The sequence below is a fragment of the Peromyscus eremicus genome, chromosome 20, assembly GCF_949786415.1.
Source record: "Peromyscus eremicus chromosome 20, PerEre_H2_v1, whole genome shotgun sequence".
Taxonomy (NCBI): domain Eukaryota; kingdom Metazoa; phylum Chordata; class Mammalia; order Rodentia; family Cricetidae; genus Peromyscus; species Peromyscus eremicus.
In genome coordinates, this window is record NC_081436.1 from 57,721,627 (window position 1) to 57,745,222 (window position 23,596).

The 23,596-nt window shown below is 39.6% G+C and overlaps 1 protein-coding gene across 3 annotated transcripts; it reads left to right on the plus strand.

Annotated features, from left to right (window-relative positions):
* The first annotated feature begins 958 nt into the window (after positions 1–958).
* Positions 959–23,288, plus strand: Abra (actin binding Rho activating protein). Of its 3 annotated transcripts, none has more exons than XR_009375465.1 (3): positions 959–1,054; positions 1,325–1,569; positions 22,721–22,828. XR_009375465.1 is itself a non-coding variant. In XM_059247316.1 (2 exons), exons 1-2 carry the CDS (start codon positions 17,035–17,037, stop codon positions 23,196–23,198), a joined length of 1,137 nt encoding a protein of 378 aa, XP_059103299.1. In that variant the 5' UTR covers positions 16,475–17,034; the 3' UTR covers positions 23,199–23,288. The 3 variants fall into 3 exon arrangements, 1 of the variants encoding a protein (XP_059103299.1); XR_009375466.1 differs by lacking the exons at positions 959–1,054; positions 1,325–1,569 and adding exons at positions 3,086–6,604; positions 19,324–19,411 and having other exon boundaries at positions 22,721–22,835; XM_059247316.1 differs by lacking the exons at positions 959–1,054; positions 1,325–1,569 and adding an exon at positions 16,475–17,693 and having other exon boundaries at positions 22,721–23,288.
* Positions 23,289–23,596: the final 308 nt, after the last annotated feature.

Below are 23,596 nucleotides of genomic sequence, written 5' to 3' on the forward strand. Positions count from 1 at the left end.
TCTTTCTCCCTAGCAGTTTCACCTATCTCCTTCTGTCTAGCTATAGACCATTCAGCTCTTTATTAAACCAATCAGAAGGTGCCTTAGACAAGAAAAGGACAGAGACACTTCTTCACACAGTGTGATCAAATATCCTGAAACACAGAAGATGATGTTGAGGCCATGGGTAGTGCTCACTGGCTTGATTCTCATGACTTATTCAGTCTGCTTTCTTATAGAACCCGGGACCACCAGCCCAGGGACAGTGTTGGTTTTATGTGGCACTCTTACCCTGCTAGGAAAAGTCACAAAACCCATTATCAGAGTTTTATTAGGAGGAGGGAGGGGACAGGACAGAATGTGTGGTCAGGCCTGCTGAAAAGACATGTGCTGAGGAGGGGGAGGGTCTCGCCTTTTAACGACTACCCTGCCTATGCACAAATGGGCCCACGTGGCTACTCCACACATGCGCATAGATTACATGATGACGCTGACACAAATTACGTGACCACGAAGCGCATGGATTACATAGGCCATACAACCCAGAAATGACTAGGCAGAAATGACTAAGCGTCTCGCCAGGGCATGCACCATCATGGGGGCGTGGCTAGAACTCCTATCAGACAGTACCAGCCACAAAGGGGTGGGCCATCCCTCATCAATCACTAATTAAGAAAATGCTTTACATCGGGATCTTATGGAGGCATTTTCTCAATTGAGGTTTCCTCCTTTCATGTGACTCTAGCTTGTGTCAAGTTGACCTAAGATTAGCCAGCACAAACATGATGCCGAAAGATTGTAAGAGGCCACCCTCAAGAAATGGGCTGAATGGTTGCCCTCCAAATGTCCATCCACATTCCAGAATCTGTGATTGTGACAGCAGTTGAGAGAAGAGATTTTTGTAGATGTAAGGAAGTTAAAGATCTCCGGATGTGATCATTCTTGGGTTATCGGGCCTCAGTCAAATGGCAAGTGTCCTTTGACTAGGACAGACCTTGTAAAGGCAGAGGTAGGAGGGGAGTGAGGCAGTCATAACACAAGGAAGCGTGAGCCAGGAGAAGCTGGAAGAGGCAAGGTGGGGTCCTCTGAACAGCTCTGAGAGAGAACACAGCCCTGCTGACACCTTGACTACACATTTCTCACCTCTAGATCTGAAAAAGATTAGATTTCTGACCTTAAGCGGGTATTTGGTTACTTATTACAGTTGTCCCTATCAAGGCAAACCCAGAATCATGGAGGATGAGAGTGGGAATCTGAGGGTAACTCCTACTGTCCTTTGTAATTAGCATCTATTCCTGTCTCCTCCACTAGACTGCTCACCCTGCATTCACTTTTGGAGTTCTAGGTTCCATGGTGTTATGTATAGCTCAATGAATGATTATTGAAATGGAAATAGCTGGAAGCCTAGAAAGTAGAGGCTGAAGAGACTAAGCCTAGGATGACCAGAGAACGCGAAAGGGTTGTGGCAAGGGGACAGTGACCTGAAAACATCCACATGGCTCTTCTCTGATCTAGTGGAGAGGTACAGAGATGTGCTCAGGAAGTTCCAGACAACTGCAATGTTCTGAGTCCTAATCAAGAACAGTTCTGGTAATGAGACCAAATTTTGTTAATTACAAAATGGGAAAGGGAAGGTGTGGAGAAGGGGGTAATCTGAAACCCAGCTATCAATTATTCTTGCTATTTCACTATTCAAATAATTTTATTATTGAAATATCCTAAGTGATTCCGTGAAATCTTGCTTCCCACAGCCCATTCATTTGTTAAACAAATGTTTGTTTAGTATGTGTATGTATTATTCTTGCTTTTTGAGGGGGGAAATAAAAAAAGAGAATAGTATCTATCTTTGTGGTCTTCACGTAGGCTGAGCTGAGGAATGGAGGTTAGTGCTGAGAGAAGGGGAGATTGGCATGTGGAAGTTAGCTAGTGGGTGTCTTCCTCTACAGACACTATGACTAGTGTTTTGTCTCACCTTCCTGAAGCCTCCTTGGCTTCATCTATGGATGTGTGCTTACTTCCTGTTCCTTTAGTTTAACACACGTTGTATACAGTGAGCTTTCTTCACTTGGAATATCTTGGAGCTTCTTATCAGGTAACTGGCCGAAAGTTACCCTTTCTCTGTGTTTGTACTGCTGAGATTGTAGATTTTGGTGATGAAGTGGTGACTGGATCAGGCTCCTGTGATAGCTGCAGGTTGTTCTCAATCTCCACCATCTGGGAAAACTGTTGTAACGTATAACTTTATACAAACATCATTTGAAGCCCTTGGATAATTTCCCAGAAGAAGAATTTCTAGGACATATGTGTAAGCTGGACAAATGCTGCCAGATTGCCTTTCATCGTGATTTCGCTAACACCACAGGGACAGTGAAGGAGACTCCTAGTTTTCCCACAGGTTCCTCAGCGAGGCCAAGGTCAAAGAAAACTTTGTGTGGGTTTGGGTCACTTTGATTGGAAGAAGAATGATAATCGCATGTAATTTTTAATATTACTTGCTTTTCTGAGTTCTAGTGAACATTTCTCATGCTTTTAGTAGTCATGTGTAATTCTTTCCAAATGAACTCATTATTCATATTTTTGTCCAATTTTCCACTGGGAAGTTGGCCTTTTCCTCGTCAATTTCTATCTGCTTTCTATGTCTTATGAGAAACTGTTCTCTTTTAATTAATTAGAAGCATTCACTCAAGCATGTTACCCTTTGCTTTTACTTTTAGTTTTCTTTTCCTCCACATATTTCTACATGTATAACAACATTTACCATTTTTTTTTACAGCTTCTGGTTTTGAATCATGTTTAAAAAGATTATCCCACCCCATATTTATAAAGGAGTTTTCTCTTCTAGTATGATTATGGTTTTTATATTTTACAGATAAGTCTGTGATCTATTTATACTATATTCCGCTATACAGTTAAAAAAGAAGAATCTAACTTTCAATACCTCCCAATGATTCTATTGCTTTTACATGAATATATATATATATATATATATATATATATATACATATACATGTATAATTTCTTTTTAGCTGATACATAAAATAATAAAGGTAGTAAAAAGGTACCGTGCAGTTTTTCAATACACATTGCCATGGTATATTGTATAAGTCCAGGTAAATATATCTGTCTTCTCAACTATTTATCATCCCTTTAGAGTGAAACTATAAAAGTTATTTTAATTATTTAATATAATACTTCTATATTTAGTCTTTGAGTCATGTATATCTCCAAGGTATTTTTTAAATCACTTTTCTGGCCCTCCTCCCCTCCAGCATTTGGAAATGCAGACTGTGGCTCTCTGCCTGCCTATACAACCCCACCCCAGAACTACTTGTTCCTATGTAGAGTAGTTTAGTATCCAATGAACAACACCCCACCCCTCTTTCCTGACCCACCTACCCCTGGCATCTGAGAGCCTCACTGTACACTCAATTTCTGTATGAATCCATGGGTATTCTTTGAAACTATTTTCCCTACTGACTTGAGAGGAATGTCTAAGCATATTTTCATATTTAGTTGCTCAACTGATAAAGCATGGTGTTGTACTTGCCAATGCAAGTAAATTTAATACTGTTTAGTAACTGAACATCCTTTCTTTTTAAATGTTTGTCTGACCAAGCTGTTTTGTCTTGCTTTTCTCCCTTTTGGTTGTTACGTTGAGACAGGAAGAACCTAGGCCTGGCAATTCTATCCCTTCCATCTCCACAGTGCTGGGATGTTTGGATTATTTTATTTTTTTTCTTATGACCTTTACAACCAGTGCACTTAAACTATGAAATAATTGACATTTTACTGGAATAGAATTAAACTTACTGTAGAGAGGAATCCGTGGTGTGAAACCCTCCCAGGAAAGATTAGTGTTTTTCTTCTGAAGTACTGCAATGGTCTTTATATAGTTTTGGGATCTATGTCAGTTAAGTCTGTTCACAGGCATTTTATCCTTATTACTGCTATTACAGACGGCTCATATCTTCCACTATATCTTCTGATTTTGTCAAATGAATACATGATATTTTTTTGCGTACTGATTCTCTGTCTCACCATCTAACTGTATTCTTGTGTTTTCCATGTATCAAGTCAGATTCTTGTTAATCGTAGTATGGTAATCTCTTCCTTCCCTACTTCTCTGCCTCCCTTCTTTTCTCCAGCTTATTTTTCCATTGATAAGTATTTTGTCACTTCTTCCATGGATTCTCACATCTGCTCATGTTCATCTTTCTTCTTCCATAGAGATGTTTATATTTAAATTAATGATGGATAGTTCCTATTTCTTCAAAAGTTTTACTGCAACTTTTTGGATGACTGGTGCTGATGTCTTTAATGCACTTCTCTATGTTTTTCTTAGTATCCTATGGCTGGTATTCTACTCTTCAGAAAACATAATCTGTCAGTGAATGATCTGAGTGTTTATGAATTTAAAAGAGTTATGGGAGGGTGGGAGGCCTCCAGTTGTCCCAGACACCTTTTAAGCTCTGACACAGATCAACTGTCTCCTGCCAACATGGTACAGCATATACCCATTTGTCCAACCCTGCTACCTCTTCATCCTCAAACCCATCCAACTCTGCCACCAAATCTCCCTACCTGTGATAGCAAGTAAGCCATACAACTTTTCAACCAGAAAATGAATTGGTTTATTTCAAAATATGTGCTTTTGCACTCTTTTTGTAATCTATCGTTTCCAGACTTTCTTACTATCCTTTTAGGCTTCCTTCTAGATGAATTCTAATGGAGCTTAGTTTCAGTGGTCATTACACGTTTGTTAGAATTTGCTAATTATCCATGCTTTATACTTCTGAAGATAAAGTTGTAGTTCTTCCTTTTTTTTAATTCTACTGATGACATTTTGAAGGTTCTAAGATGTCAGGAGAATGTGGTAAAGACATATTGAGGTCTGGCTGTGGTGGCTCACACCTTTAATCGCAGCACTTGGGGCAGAGGTAGGTGGATCTCTATGAATTCAAGGCTAGCCTGGCATACAGAGCAAGTTCCAGGAAAGCCAGGGCTACATAGAGGAACCCTTTCTTGAAAAAATGACTTTTAAAAAAGCCATATTGAAAGAACTATCACACTTTTTTTTTACTCAAAATGCAGCCCTGTACCCACAGGAATACAGTCAAGCCTTCAGGAGACATAACTGTGTGAAATGCATGCCTCTGTAGGAGCTCCCAGAGTGTGGCATCTTATGGATGGCCATTTCTTTCTGGTTTTTCAATTGTTCCCTTTCTGGCCTGATTCTTTCCCACTTAATACACATGTACACATAAACACATTCATATGTTCATGTACTTGTATGTATACGTGTATTCATGTGCATATGGACATGGTTATCAAATACTCAGACTAAAATCAGTTGAGAATTTAAAATGTTCTTTTGATTTGGTGATGGGGCAGTCACCTGTGAATAGATTGACTTCATGATGAAAACAAGAATTTTGTTGGAAAACTTGAAAAGTGGACAGGAGGTAAATGAAGGAGTGCAGACTGCTTTCCTAATATACTTGGCTAGTAAGTAAAGGAAAGTTTTACAGGATCAAGTTGAAAGTCACAGCTAAGAAACTCTATATTTAGATCTTCGTAAGCAACTTGTTTAGAAAGTGGTGTCATAGGCTTGTAGAGTCCTGTCCTTCAGGGTGGGGGAGGAAAGCAAGGAGAAGAGAAGGAATATTCTTAGGGCCCAGCCTTCAAGAGTTTTCAGTTCATGGACTTGATCCTTTGGAACTCTTGCCTGGCTCTGAGACATGATGCTAAACAACAAACTATGCAATGCACTACCAACCTTCCTATACTACTGAACTACTTCCCCTGGATGTCCTATAGGTAAGTCAAAGTCCAAGTCAAAATTTAATGCTTTGTCCAATTCCCAAGCTTGTACCTTTCTCCCCTATATTAGCATTCTTAGTGAATATATACCCATTACATACCTAGAAACCCTAGCAAGTCATCCCTGTGTATCTGAGGCCGCCATTTCTTCCCTGCACTTGACATCTAATTGTCAATGGCTCCTATACGTCTAATTTCACCTGAAGTGCTCATGCCCCTTTCCACCCTAACTGCCACATTCTTAGAGTAGGTTACGATCAAGTGTCGCCTACACTGTTGTTACCATTTACTAATTACTTTCTCATTCTCTGCACATCCAAATACTATCCTTATATCACCCTCCACACCACTGAAAAAGTGAGTCTTTCAAAATGCATTCTGACCATGCCATCCCATAGGCTAAACCGTTATTTCTTACTAAGGCAATATTCTTAAAGAGTCTGATTGTGCCTGCTTACCCTTTCCTGTTTCAAACTGCACTGTACCTGATACCTTAACTCCACTTCAGAGAGAATGGGTTTTAATCAAACTACTTATTTTAGAGAGAAGGAAGCATTCCTGCTGAAGAGAATGTCCTGTGTATAAAGCAATTTTAATGAGTCTTTTGAATATGCACATACAGAATCCTAAACTTTGTGGAGATTCTGAAAGCTAAAACAAGAGAATTAGGGTATGAGTCTTGAAGCAGGTACGAGTTAAAGTCACTGTGACTGAAGCCATACAAAGGCAAATGACAAGCATCGAGGGATCTAATGAGAAGATAGAGAATTTTGCAGACCACCATGAGGCATTCCTGTTGCTGTAGGTAAGATAAAGGTATCAAAAAGTTTTGAACAAAAAGATATATATGATCTATGTTTATAAAGGATCTGGGTAAGGAGTACAATGTAGACATGAGAGGGAGCAGAGGGAGCAGTTTAGTAGACTGTGTAATAATTCATGCAAGAGTTGATGGTAGCTTATGCATGGATGGTGATATGTGTGTGTAGGGAGGTGGGAAGTCACTCATGCCAGTAAAGATGGTAAGAAGTGGTCAAGTTCTGAATATATCATATAAGAGATCCAGGAGAATATGCTGGAGGACTGGATGTGAAGGATGTGTGATGTGGATTATGCTCCTTGTTAATAAAGCTGATTAGCTGATAGCTAGGCAGGAAGAGATTGAGTATGAGAGCCAGACTAGGAGAATTCTGGGAAGAGAAAAGGTAGAGTCAGGCAGATATGAGGCAGCTACCCAAGAAGCAAGATGCCAGCAGACCAGTAACGCCATGGCCACATGGCAATATATAGATGAATAGAAATAGAAGTGGGTTAATTTGTTATAAGTGCTAACTAGTAATAAGCTGAGCCATTGGCCAAACATTTATAATTAATATAAGCCTCTTCGTGATTATTTGGAAATGGCTGTGGGACAGGATGGGACAGAGAAAAGCCTTCAGTTACACATGTGAGAAGTAAACAAATAAAATATTACTTCAAAATATTTGGCAGAGTAAAGTTGACTTTTAGCTGGAAAGAGGAGAATATTGTAAATTAGAACAAAAATTGAGAGCTTAGTATTGCTGAAACTAAGGCTGAGTGAGCAATTGTACGGTTGTCCAGTAGAGACTCCTAACAAATTTTGACTGTATAAGGTAGACACATATGAAAGACATCACCTTGGAGATACTTATGTGGAACTGTCATCATAAAGATAGCAGTTGAATAATGAGTCACCAGGGAAATGCATGTAGACTGAGCTCTGCTCACATAGTATTAATAAGGTGATGATAAAAGAAACAAAGAAATATCTAGTAATAGAGACAGAGAAAAGCAAAATCCCAGTAAAGGATTTAAAAGAGGAATGAGTGTTTTATTGTGTCAGAGGGTGTTGATTGGGCAAGTGAAGTGAGGACAAGTAACCGATAATCATCAGATTTAGCAATGTGGAAATCACTGGTGACAGGGAAGAGAAGTTTTAGTAAATAGTGAAGCTAACACCTGTTTGGATTGGGTTCAGGAGAAAATAGGAGGAAACTGAGACAGGCAGTCTATGTATTAATTACTTCAAGACATTTTGCTTTTAGAAAGGCAAGATGGATTAGGTCTCATAGTATTAGAAGCATCTATGCAAGCTGCCCACAGAGAAAAGCAATTAATAGTCTTGTCTAGCTGAAATACCTACAAATCCCAATAACGATCAGAAAGGCAAGGTTTTCCAGATGGTGCAGTAGTGGCACTTACACATGGGGGGTAACCAACAGCTACCTAGTTGGACTTCAGGCCCACGCAGCAGGAGGAATTGATGCCTGGTACTATAAACTTAGCCAACTGTCCGTGTTGGTGAAGCCATGGAACCCAGAGAGAAATCTATTACTGCCATGTTTCTAAACCAGGGCAATGTCTAAGAACATTCTAAACACTTATTCTTACATCTACAGAAAATAGCTCTCATCCTCCTCAAAGAAGCTTTTGTACAGCAAATGGAGGCCACTACAGAAAGCCACAACAGGTCAAAAGGCATAGAAAAACTGTGCACGGGTACCTGTTCCCAGCTGATACATGTATAGCTCAACTCCTGTACCTCAAACTCAGGGAAGATTGCAGAGGAGAGAGAGGGAAGATTGTAAACCAGAGGACCAGGATGTCTGCTGCAGGAGAGTGTCTTATAAAAATACAAAAACAATTTATAAAAGGACATGAAGTACAGAAGTAGAGGGAGGAGACGGTAGGAAGGAAAGGGGGGCCTTAGAGGGTTTGGAGGGAGAAGGAAGGGGTGAATATGATCAAAATACACATTATGAGAATTTCAAGAATTAATAAGAATAACATAAAAATAAACTACTAAAGAATATTTTTTAATTTTGGAAATTAAAATATAATTAACATCATTTCCCTTTTCTTCCTCTAACCCTTCCCATGTACCTCTCTCCCCTTGTTCTCTCAAAAATTTAAAGCCTCTGGAATCTTTTTCTTTGTTGTTGTTAAACATGCGCACACGCACACACACACACACACACACACTTGCTTAAATATATAAATACAACCTGCTCAATCTGTATAATGTTACTTGTATGTACATGATTTCAAAGAAATACAACATATTTTAAAAAAGAAAACATAGTTATTTATTTGCATGATGGTGACAATAAAAAGACATTACCTGAGAAGAAAGGTGGGATTGACCATGTCAGTGTCTTCATGGAGACCAGGAGGCAAAAGTAGTCTTCTTATTGACTATTACTTTTCATACCCAAAACCCACCTTTCTTGATATCATGTCATGGCTTAGGCTCATTTCGTGATTCTCATGTGATCAGACACTGATTGCTCAGCACACCGTGATTACAACCACTGACAGCATCATCTTTTCTCTTCAAAACATCTCTTTCTGTTCCTTAGGCATTTATTTTTAACCCTTCTCCAAAGGTCAAAACCCAACAGTGCCCATGAAGAATCCAATTGCCATTTAAAGAACTGGAAGGCTAGGCAGGTTGGCTCACAGGGTAAGGCCCACCACCAAGCTTGATGCCCTGAGTTCTGTGGCTTTGTCCCACAAAATAGAAGAGAAATGGCACTCAAAAAAATTCACCTTTGATTTTCATGTGTGCTGTGCACTGTACACATGTGCACACACACACAAATGTAATAATTAAAAGAATTGGGAGAGTTCATATAAAAATACAGATCTCTTACTTTTTTGATACATTGTCTACAATTCTATTTTATGGACCCAAATCAACTGATCTTAATTTCCCATTTTATGATGACATAATATCTATGAAGCAATAATTAAAGAACTTGGAAACAAATAAATAAAAATCTATCATGTGTTCATGGTTAGAAGAATTAATGTCACCATAATGTCCATGCTATACAAAGCAATATAGTACAGCTCCTACCAGAATTCTAATGGCACTCTTCACAGCAGGAAAAAAAAAACAATATTTATTTTACTATACAAAGTCTAAGTTATCACACTTCCTGATTTAAAAATCACAATATAAAGCTATTGTAATCAAAACAGTGTGTTAGTGACATACAAACAGAAACACTGACCAACTGAACACAACAAGGAACTTGAAAGTCCCATGTATAGTTCAGATAACTTTCATGAGGCCACCAATAGGGCATGAAGAAAAGGCCAGTCTCAGTAAAACAGTCTTTGGGAAACTGAATTTCCACATATTAAAAGATGAAGTTGGATATTTCCCTTAGAAAATACACAAAGTTAATCAAAATGGACAAAAAGCAACCTCTGAAATCATAAAATTTGCAGAAGGGGACATAAGGAAAAACTCCTAGACATTTGCCATGACAATGGTATTTGGATATCAGACCAATATCTTGCAGTTTGGGGACTACATCACATTAAATAGCTTCTGCACAGCAAAAGGAGCAACACAATGAAAAGGCAGTTTTTGTAAATTACGTGTCAGGTTAGAAGTTCACAGCCACAATTTACAAAGTATCCCTAAAACTCAATAGTAGCAAAACAAATAATGAAATTTTAAAATGAACAAAGGATCTGAACAGACATTTCTTCAATGATGTCATAAGAATATATATATATGTATATATATACATATATATACATATATATATATATGAAAACATCAATAACTATCTGAGAAATAAAAATTAGAACCATTAGGAGGTATGACACCACACCTGTTAGAATGGCTAATCAAAACCATAGGAGCTAAATGCAAGTTAGGTTATTGAGAAAATAAACCTTGGTCAACTATTGTAGGATTATAGATTGGAGCCACCACTATGGAAAACATTGTGGAAGTTTCTAAGAAAACTAAAAATAGAACTACTATACGACCCAGAAATCTTGGGTATATACCCAAGGCAGATTAAAATCACCATCTCATCAAGATATCTGAATTCTTAAAAATAAGAGACTTTGAAACACTCAGTCCTAAGTGGGTTATCTATCAAACCCTCCCCTCAGGCTCAGGGATCTATACAGAAGATGAGTTTGAAAGATTGTAAGAACAAGAGGTGCTTGGTGATCTCAAGGAAACTGTGTTTTCCAGACACAACAGGGCAGATGAATTCCTGAACTCACAGAGATTATGATAGTGTGCATATGATCTGCTCAAGCTCAAGACAGAGGAATTTCCAGCATGGAGGAAAAGTGGGGTGAACATGAACTACTACATCTAGCCAATGAGCTATTGGCATTTGACTGTTGCTGGGTAAGGAAGTTAGTTTTCTTCAACTGAGTAACACTTGGAATATTGACCACACTCCAAGGCAAGTTCTAGGCCCAGGAGTAGTCAACCAATACAAACTGGATTTTATGATTTTGTTTGTTTGGTTTTTTTTTTTAAGAGAGAAAGGAGAGAGAACTTGAAATTAGGTGGGTAGGGAGATGGGAGAGGTAAGAAGAACTGGGGAAGGGGAATGATATGATAAAATATACTTCATGTAATTCTCAAAAAATAAGCAAAACACATTCTTACAAAAAAGATATCTGGAGCCAGGTGGTGGTGGCACATGCCTTTAACCCCAGAACTCAGGAGGCAGAGGCAGGCAGATCTTTGTGAGTTCAAGGCCAGCCTGTTCTACAGAGCGAGATCCAGGAAAGGTGCAAAGCTACATGGAGAAACCCTGTTTTGAAAAACAAAAAAAAACAAAAAAAGATATCTGGAAACTGGAGAGATGGCTCAACAGTTAAGAGCACTTCAACAGTTAAGAGCACTGGTTGCTCTTCCAGAGCACCCTGGTTCAATTCCCAGGACCCACATGGCAGCTTACAACTGTCTGTAACTCTAGTTCCAGGGGATCCAACACCCTCACACAAATATACATGCATTTTCATAAAATAAAAGTTAATAAATTATTTTTTTGGGGGAAAGATATCTACACTGTCATACTCCTTACAGCATTATTCACAAAAGCCAGGATATGGAAAACAACTTTATTGTCTCTCCATGGATGAACTCATAAACACTGGCATAAATACACAGTGAAATATTAGTGAGCCTTAAAAAAATAAGATCCTGTTATTTTATGTTATTTTGCTTCACTATACTAACATCTTATTGTCTGTATATATCTAATAATTTTCTCTGAATTTCAAACACATAATAATTTTTAGAAATTGTTTTATATATGTTAGACATAAAGATTTGTGAAATATCTTTGGTGTGATGACCTTATACTGCTAGCTATGAAGATTGACTGCACTTGGTTTAGAAGGGAATTGTGTGTAAATATCTTTCTCTACCATTCATGTGATCATGTAATGAATAAACCAATATTAATTTTTTATGTTTAAGTGTTTTACCTGCATTTAAATATGTCTGTTACATGTATACTTGATACCTATGGAGGCCAGAAGAAGGCATTGAGTGTTCTGGAACTGAAGTTTTAGACAGTTGTAACCTGCTATGTGTGTGCTGGCAGCTAACTGGGGATCCTCTGCAGGAGCAACAAGTACTCTCAACCACCAGGTCATCGCTCCAGCCCCAGTGACCTTTATATTTTTTAAAATTTATTTATGGTAGTTTTAATGCAATTGGCCTACATAATCTCATAGGGAGATGCACTATTAGGAGTTGTGGCTTTGTTGGAGTTGGTATGGCCTTGTTGGAGGAAGTATGTCACTAAGGGGGTGGGCCTTGAAGTTTCCTATGCTCAGGATACTACCCAGTGTCTCAGTCAACTTCCTGTTGCCTGCAAGATGTAGACCTCTCAGCTCCAGCACTACATCTGCCTCCAAGTCATCATTCTCTCGTCATAATGATAATAGACTGAACCTCTGAACTGTTAGCTGCCCTATAAAATGTTTTTCCTTTATAAGAGTTGCCATGGTCATTATGTCTCTTCACAGCAATAAAAAACCCAAACTAAGACATTACTTATACGGAAAATTTCAAATAAGTGATAATTATTTGAGGCCTGTATCTCCATCATCAGTTTTAAAGCTTATTTCATGAGGCCTTCATTACAAACTAGTACTTACTCAAATCCTTGCCATTTCTCATTATTTTCATTTTCTTTTGACCACACAATTAATTAGAGAATATATAATTCCTAAGAACTTGGACCTTGATTGAGAACATGAACCTAAAATTTTATGATAATCTGAAGATTGATAGCATGCAGACCTTACTTAAGGATAGGAATGCCCAAAGTAGACAGGAAGCAGAAAAGAATTTTAAATGCCTCTGTAAATATTTGAAGGGCTGCAGTTTTCATCAAAGCTAAATCTCAGAGGAATGAACAGATCTTTTTAGGAGCTACTCCTGCCCCCAAAGACCATCTGCTGACAGCCTCAAACCTCAGGCAGCTGACTGCAATGGCTGCTAATATATGAAGCCCTGTTCACATCCCCTCTCTACATTCTTCTTTATCAGGAGGGAACCTGAGCAATCCTCTGTGAGCTGAAAATTAACCCGATCCTGAGCTAAGCTTCTGGAAGTCTCCAAGGAGCCCATCTGTCCCGGACCTTCCAGGGGGAGGAAAGGAATCCCACAGAACTCAGCAGTGTTTGATGTATCTACATTCGAGGAAGGAAGTCCAGGAATTTAAGCTCAGATTTAAATCTTTGTTTATAACAGTCTCCGCCCTTGTGATCCCATTTCTCCTTTAATTAATCAAGAGGGATTCAGTCTGTGTGCTGTTGATGTTATCACATGCTGTTGAAGTCAGAAAACACGTCTGACAGATTTCTACATAGAGTTTTAAAACATTTCCCAATTTGTTTGACTCCTAGGGCGAAAATAACTGACATGATGAAAAATTCACAAGTTTCTTTTTCTTTTTCTTCTGAATGATTGTGTCTATCAGAAGAAATTAACTTTTATATTTTTCATAGCGCTCACAGGCAATATTTTCCAATCAGTAGGTTGACTGATATGTCAAAATTGGTGGAATGGATAGATTTTAAAGTCTAAAGCAAATGAAAAAAAATTCTATTTGTCTTACTTCAAGGAATTATTCAGTGCTGAGCCCTGCACATTTTTATCTGGTCTAATAACACTGAACAGATTGCTGTTTCTCTGTCCACATGACTTAGCTTTGCAGTCCTCTTAAAAATGTTTATTTACTTGATGTTCTGAAGGTTCAAACAAATAAATGCCTTTGCCTGCTAACAAAGTTTGTATTATTAAAAACAAGGAGGAATGCATGTTTTCAGGGCTCATCATTTAGTATTGAATAACCAATTGATGAGCTCTTCCCTAGGGAAGATTATTTTTCCTGCTCTCCGCATTCCTTAGCTGCCTGCAGCTTTTTGTATCAGATTGAGTCCTCATACAAGTAACATTATATAGACTAGCAGGTTGTACTTACTTACTTAGCAAACACACACACACACACACACACACACACACACACACACACACAATGCATGCATCCTGCCTGGCCCACAGTCAGGACAAATCTCTCTCACCCGCCAGTCCCACAGCCACTCAGACGCAACCAAATAAACATAGAGGCTTATATTGCTTACAAACTGTATGGCCGTGGCAGGCTTCTTGCTAATTTTTCTTATATCTTAAATTAATCCATTTCCATTAATCTATACCTTGCCATATGGCTCGTGGCTTACTGGGATCTTCTCATGCGGCTTGTCATGGTGGCGGCTGGCAGTGTCTCCCTCTCCGCCTTTCACTTCCCAGAATTCTTTTCCTTGTCCCGCCTATACTTCCTGCCTAGCCAATGGCCAATCAGTGATTTATTTACTAACCAATCAGCAACACATTTGACATACAGACCATCCCACAGCACTTCCCCTTTTCTTTTCTTAAAAAGGAAGGTTTTAACCTTTATATATCTCCAAAGTCAGCTTGGTATACTTGGGAATTTGGGCATAGTTTTTCTTACTACTTCCTGCTGGAGGGGGGCGCTGTATCTTATGGGGATACAAAGAAAATTTTAGAATTATGGAATAGTCCATGAGGGTATGTCGTCTGAGCCAGTTGCCTTGAAACCATTCTGGATGTTGGATCATCAGGGCCATGGTGTCATCGGAGATCTTTCAGGGGGTCTTGGCTGGTCAAACCTGATGTATCTTTATTTTGAACAAATCCATAGCCTCTGGCTTTCTGTGGAAACAAAATCAGAGCCTCCTTTCCAAAGCAACATATCCTTACATCCAAATTTTGAAGTCAAGGTACCTTTAAAATATACATTTTGGCATAACTCAACAGCTTTTGTAATCAAATTTTTTTTTTAGTTACAAATATCAAAGAGAACATAATCCAGATTCTCTGTGTGGTAGCCATCTTTACGTGGCTTATTTTTTTATATTAGCTTGAGCCTATTGCTTTAAATTGTAGCCTTTTAAGCCTGAAATGGCGCTGGCGCTATGGCTGTTGGCTCCGCCCATTTTAGCTTCCCAACATGGCGGTAGTACGTTTTCCGCCAGCTCTGGGAGCCATCAATTCTCAGAAATACTGGGTCTATGCTTCTATCAAAGTAGCGTGTAGCCCAGAAACCTCTTTTTTTTTTTTTTTTTTTTTTTTTTTTGTACTAGCAAAGGCTAAATCCATCACATAGCTTAATGTGCCATTTGCAGAGGCCTCATTCCCGCCATACTGCAGGTCGAGCATGCACGCCAGGAACCCGCTATAGTAGCTCAAACACGCAGGCTGCTGCTAGCTTGAAAGAGACAACTAGGAGCTGTTTTTAGCTCCATTTTAGAATCTTTTTATTCAGGTTTTAGGTGGAAACTCTTGCCCCACGTTGGACGCCATTTGTAGCTAGAGTTTTCCTGCCTGGCCCACAGTCAGGACAAATCTCTCTCACCCGCCAGTCCCACAGCCACTCAGACCCAACCAAATAAACATAGAGGCTTATATTGCTTACAAACTGTATGGCCGTGGCAGGCTTCTTGCTAACTATTCTTATATCTTAAATTAATCCATTTCCATTAATCTATACCTTGCCATATGGCTCGTGGCTTACCGGGATCTTCTCATGCGGCTTGTCATGGTGGCGGCTGGCAGTGTCTCCCTCTCCACCTTTCACTTCCCAGAATTCTTTTCCTTCTCCCGCCTATACTTCCTGCCTAGCCAACGGCCAATCAGTGATTTATTTACTGACCAATCAGCAACACATTTGACATACAGACCATCCCACAGCAAAAAGAGACCATGAATTTGAAAGAGAGCAAGTAGGGATATATGGGAGGTTTGGAAGGAAAAAAGAAAAATGATGTAATCATAACCTCAAAAATAAAACAAATAATTTTAAAATGAATTCAACCAATAGTTAATCATTAAAAACAAAACACAGACAAAAAGGAAGCCAAAGGTAGTGGTACATGCCTTTAAGCGGGAAGAGTTGGGAGGATCTCTTGGAATTTGAGGACAACTCGTTGTGCGTAGCAAGTTCTAGGCCACTTAGGTTACATAATGACATCTTGTCCAACATAACACAAAATAAAATGGAGGGCATACTTCAGATAGCATCCATTTATTTTGTCTTTATATGGATTAAACAGCTTTGATATTTGAAAAGATTAATTTTAGTAATAATTTCTAAAATAAATAAAATTTAATTTTTACATCATTACAGTAGTTTACTGTCTTAATATTAATATGTTATATGCTAATGTATATTAATAGGCTTTCTCCCAAAATGGGGGTAGAAAACAATAATTAGCCTTTCATCATCTGGACTCCAATGTTTCCAACTGGAAATGAAGATCTGATCAGACAATTTTCTAAGATCTCTTTCTAACCGTTATAGAATAAAAGGAAGCCCAAGCTTCCAGTCTCTCAGGACTTGAATCTCATATATTATCATCTACCGGAAGTTAGATATCCCTTCCCTCATCTATAAGTGTGACCAAACGGCAGCTGTATTGAGGGCTACAGAGGTTTAACTGAGAACAAGCCTTTAATGCTCCAGGACAATTTGTGCACGAACTGGATGCTGCTCTAAATGGTAGGATCATATTTTAAGGTCAAGGAAAACATAAAGCTGAGCACATGATGCAGTCTAGTACTTTCCATCCTGGCACTTGGAGAAGAGAGGAGGGAACATTGCCGTGTCCTTTGCCACCAGAGATGTCCCTCTGCTGTGATGAAATGGGACCTGTCAGGGTTTAAAAACAGAACGCCGTCAGGGACCGGGCACCACATCTTGGCAAGAAATGCTTCGCATAGTTTCCACCGTCACAGGCTCTCCTTCCCACTGACACCCTGCTTCTATTTAAATCCCAGGCCCCTCTCTCAAGCACATTCTCTCTTTAGCCAGCGCCCAGACTGTCAGCAGAGAAGAAACAGGTAGCATGGCTCCCGGAGAACAGGAAAGGGAGGTGGGGCCAGCCAAGAGTGCCCTCCGGAAGGTACGCACAGCCACCCTGGTTATCAACTTGGCCCGTGGTTGGCAGCAGTGGGCGAATGAGAACAGCACCAAGCAGGCCCAGGAGCCTGCAGGCTGGCTACCTGGAGCAACCAACGACCCACCCCACACTCCTAAGCCAGGGGCATGCCCCAGTCCCCACCAGCATGCCTCCAAACCTCCATCTCCAAAGCCAGATGGACATGGAAATGGACAACACTCAGAAGAGGCCTCCGCGGTCTCCCACATCAAAAGGAAAGAGGTGACCAGAACAGTTGTCAGCAAGGCTTATGAGCGAGGAGGAGATGTGAACTACCTGAGCCATAGGTACGAGAATGACGGGGGTGTGTCTGAAGCTGCCCAGCCACAGAATGACATTGACAGAATCCTCCTCAGTCATGACTCGCCAACACGGAGAAGAAAATGCACCAACTTGGTATCTGAGCTGACCAAAGGCTGGAAAGTGATGGAACAGGAAGAGCCCAAGTGGAAGAGTGACAGCATGGACACCGAGGACAGTGGCTACGGAGGGGACGTGGAGGAGAGACCTGAACAGGATGCAGTGCACATGGTTGCTGCCAGGATCAAACGCCCCTTGCCCTCCCAGTAAGTGAATGCAGCCTTGCACTCCTTGTGCCTCAGGTACCAGAGTTCCAGCAATAGAAACAGAGAGGGAAGGGGATGCATTGTCTGTTAGACTGAGTCCTTTAGGGTAGGCACATCTCTGGCCTGAAAGGACAGTGCTAACTTAGGACATGTCCTTCTGGTCCACGCCAACACTGCCTCACCGACAACGGGGAACTGATGTCAGCATTGTTCTCCAGCTTCCTGAATTGAATTTGTATGTGGGCCCCTTTCTTGGTGTGGTAGAGACGTATGCTACAAGCTTAGAGAATGAGACACCCAGAAACTAAGATGCACCAAGTCACAGGAGCAGTAAGTGAGGCAGCAGGAAAGGCTGAACTGGAGCTTGCATTATCACCCTTGTGCTACATGCATTTCCTTAGCATAAAGCAAAGCATTAGTTTAATTGATCTCAGTGACTTCCAGAGTGCAGGGTTTTAGTCCAACTATATTGAAGGGCTTTAAAAGAGACAAAATAATGGCTTTTGTGTGAGCGTGTGTGTGTGTGTGTGTGTGTGTGTGTGTGTGTGTGTGTGTGCATGTGCAAGCCTGTTTGCACATAACCCCCTGTGCGTGGGTGTGGAGGCCAGAGAAGTATGCCAGGTGTCTTGCCCTGTTGCTCTCCCCTTTTATATACAAGACAAGGTAGCTCACTGAACCTGAAGCTCACAGCTTTGGCTCATCTGCCTGTCTGCTTCTCAGTGCTGGGACTACATGAACATTGGCCATGCCTATATGTTTTTATTTTATTTTAATGTGGAGTTTTTATTTTATTTTAGATTCAAGGCCAGGTCCTCATTTTTGCACATCAGGAACTGTTATCCACTGAACCATCATCTCTCCAACCTAGCTTCATGTTTTACTCCCTGCTCCCTTCCCCCATTCTAGTAAAAAGAATGCTTTCCTTGGATATGGAACAATTACCAACTTGTAGAAAGAATCAGAGGCCTGGGTCTCAAGCCTGTTAGGAAGGAGGATAAAGATCATAGCTGCTCATCAACCACAAAAGCACTGCCTTTCAGATGGTAATCCTGACACATATGACCCCATTGATCCATTAATCAATTAGTGATTGTTTCTGGGCAGTGCCAATGCACAGAGGAGCTAATTCTCCCCAGCATGTCTGTGTGGAGTGGGACAAGTAGCTGAGGTTCTTCAGTCACGAAGACAATTGGGCACTGACTGTCCAGTGGGAGGCACCACAACTACCTCCCTTCATAAATATCCCAAACTTGGACTAGGAAACTCATTCTTAGGCCCCCTTGACATACTGAAGCTGAGATGAAGGACATTTGATTAGAGAGCTTTCCTGTACCATACCACTTGAATAGGTTATATATAAAACTCCTGGTTTTATTTTCTGTTAATTTTATTGACATTTAATAACTTATTCAAATAGTTACTCCCCAAATGACAGAACCATGGTAAAATCGGTTCCCATATTGTCATTATAGTACTAATAACCTGCCTTCAGGTAAGAAAGCAAGATTAAGATCATGCCATTTTTAGAGAGGACAGATTAGGAATAATATGTTTCTGTTAATAAAGCTAAACTTTTCAAGGTACTTTGCCTATCACATCTGGTACAATTAACTATTTTGCATATTCTTAGAGGGAAAATGATTGACTGTTGGCTATGAGAAAATGTACAGATAGAGGCTCTGAATTCAATGGTGGTCTCCTAAAATATGGGTGAGATGGTAAGAGCTTTGCTGTCAATTTATACTATATTATCTTTTTAAACATCAATCTAAATCAGTGGATCTCAACCTTCCTAGTGCTGTGACCCTTTAACATAGTTCTTCACATTATGGTGATCCCCAACCACACAATTATTTTCATTGCTACTTCATAACTGTAATTTGGCTACTGTTGTGAATCATAATGTAAATACCTGTTTTCTAATGGTCTTAGGTGACCCCTAAGTCCATTAGAAATGGTTGTTCAACTCTCAAAGGGGTCATGACATACAGGTTGAGAACCACTGATTTGAACCCTTTCACCTGAAATTTTGAAGCATACAATAACACGATATTATTGTATTTGGTGACCTAAAAGATCTCTAGGATATAAGAATGTCTAATTCCAATTTAAACCTGACACTTTCATACTTTTAACAATTAAAAATGTAAAATCATTTATACTTTTGTTGATATATAAATAGATCCATTGTGGTATATATCTTCCAAATGTTTTAAAATAAGACTTCTTTTTTTTTTTTTTAAGTTGCTCGAGACAGGGATTCTGTGTAGCTCTGGCTGTCCTGGAACTCACTTTGTAGACTAGCCTGGCATCAAACTCACAGAGATCCACCTGCCTCTGCCTCCCAAGTGATGGGATTAAAGGTGTGAGCCACCATGCCTGGCTATCCTTATTTTCTAATTCTTGTTTTGTTCCATTTCCTTTTATTTTGGGGAATTACAATGAGACAATGAAATGAGATTTTGAAAATGCTTCTTTTAAAAGATGATGGCTTCTTTATAGATTTATTTCCAAACTAACAACTCTTATTCTCAAACATTGAGCTCCAATACGCAGAGCACCTAAGTTCCTAACTAAAAGTAGAAGACAGAAATTATACCTTAAATAAAACAGAAAGTCATTGAACCTGTAGTTTAACCACATCACCTCCTGATGCTAGTGTAAACAGTTTTCTACTATACCTTTTTTTCTTTATAAAAATTACAAAATAGGCATAATACCCACATAAGAAAATTTGAGGAGGTCATATGTTCAATTGGTCACCTGGATGCTAATGTAATACTTTTCATTTGTGCATAACATCACTGAATTCTTCAGCCTTGTGCCTCTACACATAAGTTGCAAATGCAACTTTATGTTACCTGGATTATATTTGTGAATGTCTTTTAGGGTGCCTTCCCCACTAGCCAATGGCTACCCAAAGAGTGCTTAGATGGTATCATGTAAAGGACAGATGGAGTAGTAGCTAAGCAGCCATGAACTCCTAAAGGCTGAGCATATGACACTTCAGCATGGAGCAGAGCTCTGTGCTAATGAGACTTTACTGCATCACACAACTACCTTCTGAAGTCTCTCATGCTTTGTAGCTGGATGGATGCTTATTTTCAAATATGCCACCAGATTTTTTTTTCCTTGAGCTAACTACGATCGTTAGATTATGCCTGTCTTCATCACTGTGGCTTCAAGGGTACAAGACCGACTCTCCTAAGATTTTCAGGCCACACTGGGAAGGTGAGCAGACAGCTAACAGCAAAGCAGTGACAGCTCACTTTTACCAGGGCTGAGTGAAATCTAGTCTACTTCAATATGCTGTTGCTTTTAGCACTGTTTCAAACTGGAGGGACTGTAATAAACATGTGATGTACAGTATTGTGTGCTGTTTTTCCCAGTTAACCTTGCTGCATGTTTTTCTCCGTATGACTATCAAAGTGTAACATCAGAGCATTCCCTTCTAATTCTAACCTAACAGTGAGACCACAGTCATAGGACTTTCTGAAACATAAACATGGGAATTAGTGAAACTTCGCCATCTAGTGGATATTATTTTTCTTTGAAAATGACTTTATTGCACTTAAACCACATACAGGTCTGGTGTCTGCACTTGATGCATGTCTTCTTTATGGAAGGAGAGCAAACATTTGTCTCCTGGCACCGGGAGGAAGTGATGAGTCTCATCAACCCAGGGTTACCCTGACAAAACAGACTTAGGACCACAGGGGTAGAAATGGTTACTGTAATTCACTGGCCCATTTGTCATCTGAGCAAAATTTAGCAAGTGTGTACATTGACACATAAACCTGGCCCACTCTTGGGCTTAGAGCAGTTAATTAGGAGTGCTCAGAGTCCTGTCATGCCACCATAGCGAATGCAAGACTTCTCTTCACATCTTCAATCCCAATGTATCCAGGCATAAGGCCACTTAGTACTCCACAGTACTCCACAGAGTAAAGGTTTTTACCTTGGGAAGACAGAGTCAATTTTTTTTTTTAACAAAGAAAAAGTCTACTAAATTGGAGATACTGAAGCAACAGAGAAGTTTTTCAAGTACAAAAATTAGCTATTTGAAAATTAGGTCTGCACCCTCTTATCATAATTCAATGTTTAAAAGCCGAGTTTTGTAGTTTTAATAAAAAATGCATTCCAAATTCCAAGGGAACACACACACATATATGTGCATGCACTCATGTACATGCATACACCCACACTTACTTTGAAACACAACCCATTTATCACATGCTATCCCTGAATGCTGGTGGCATCACACTGATTGTAGCTTCAGTCTTGCAGAATCCTTCCTCTGCTACAGACTCAAGCAGTATTTCTTATGAGTTGCATACTGACCTCTTGTGACAGATTCTTAATTTGGCTTCAGATTCCAGTCTTAGCCTACAACTTAATAGTTTTGTCTTTAGAATGTTCTGTAATCTTTCTGGCTCCAGTTTCTTCATCTATACAGCTGAGTAAAATATTACCTATCTTATAGATGATTGTAGAGAATAACAATGAAGTGTTTGGAAGAAAGCCAGCACATAACATTCAGTAAGACACATCTATTTGTGAATTCTGATGCCTTAAAGAATTGTGTACATCACTAACACTAGACTCGCATGGAAAAATGCACAAAATTCTATGCATAACTACTCCAATCTGTATAGTAGTACCAAATGCATGTTTGGGAAGTAACTGGTTTCGGAAGCCCTCTGAGAACTGGTTCGAGTTCAGCAATGTTTATAACATGAAACATATTAGAAACAGATACTTCCACACTATAGATAAGGGAGATTTTGTGGTTTTGTTAAACTTGAGTTTAATATTATTGGTGTTTAATCCATTATTGTTAGAGAAAGTGACCTAGGATATAAAGTAAGAATGACAGAAGAAATCACTTTTTGTAAGTCGTACCATGCATTTTGTCATCCTATGAACTATAAAGACTTACACTCAGATGCACACACATGGGAGGTTTAAAAGGAAATGACACTTGCTGTTCATGTGTCAACCTTGCTTCTCCACCTTCTCTCCTCCAGGGCAAACAGATACACAGAGACACTCAACTGTAAGGCCCAGCGGAGATACAGTCAAGTGGACAACTTGAAAGGGAGATGGCAGCAGTGGGCCGATGACCACATACAGTCACAGAAGCTCAATCCCTTCAGTGACGAATTTGACTATGACCTGGCCATGTCCACTCGGCTACACAAGGGAGATGAGGGCTATGGCCGTCCCAAGGAGGGAAGCAAGACAGCCGAAAGGGCCAAGCGAGCCGAGGAACACATCTACAGGGAAATCATGGAGTTGTGCTTTGTCATCCGCACAATGGCTCGCCGCAGACGAGATGGCAAGATCCAGGTTACTTTTGGAGAACTCTTTGACAGATATGTTCGGATTTCAGATAAAGTAGTGGGCATCCTCATGCGTGCAAGGAAACATGGACTGGTGCACTTTGAAGGAGAGATGCTATGGCAAGGCAAAGATGACCATGTTGTGATTACTCTCCTTGAGTAAGTCCTCAAGAAATCAACTCACCACTGTTCTACTGTTAAAGGCAGGCTGCTCTGGAATGTTATCAATATTAAATTATTTTATATAAATGGCTTTTGGTATTTTTTCAATGAGGTTACTACATGAGATTTTAATAAAACACACTCAAAACATTTTAGGAGTATACAGACTTTAATACATAATCAGCATATTGGTATTTGAAATTTTACTTACTCTTTTAGGCAAAAATATTTGTCTTTCATTGATGAAATTAATACAGATTTAAAATTACACACTACAGGTAAGAAAGCTGACCTTAGATAAAGTAGAACAACATTACAATGTAAGTCATTTTTAGGGGAAAAGTCCACTAAATTGCATAAAATTACAAGTCTGACTGTCTTTTTTCTAAAAAAAAAAAA

Excerpts from the sequence above, each read along its gene's own strand:
- Abra (XM_059247316.1), top strand. The coding sequence starts at position 17,035 with ATGGCTCCCGGAGAACAGGAAAGGGAGGTGGGGCCAGCCAAGAGTGCC. Across the intron at positions 17,694-22,720 it reads AAACGCCCCTTGCCCTCCCA|GGCAAACAGATACACAGAGA; the intron begins GTAAGTGAATGC and ends TCTCTCCTCCAG.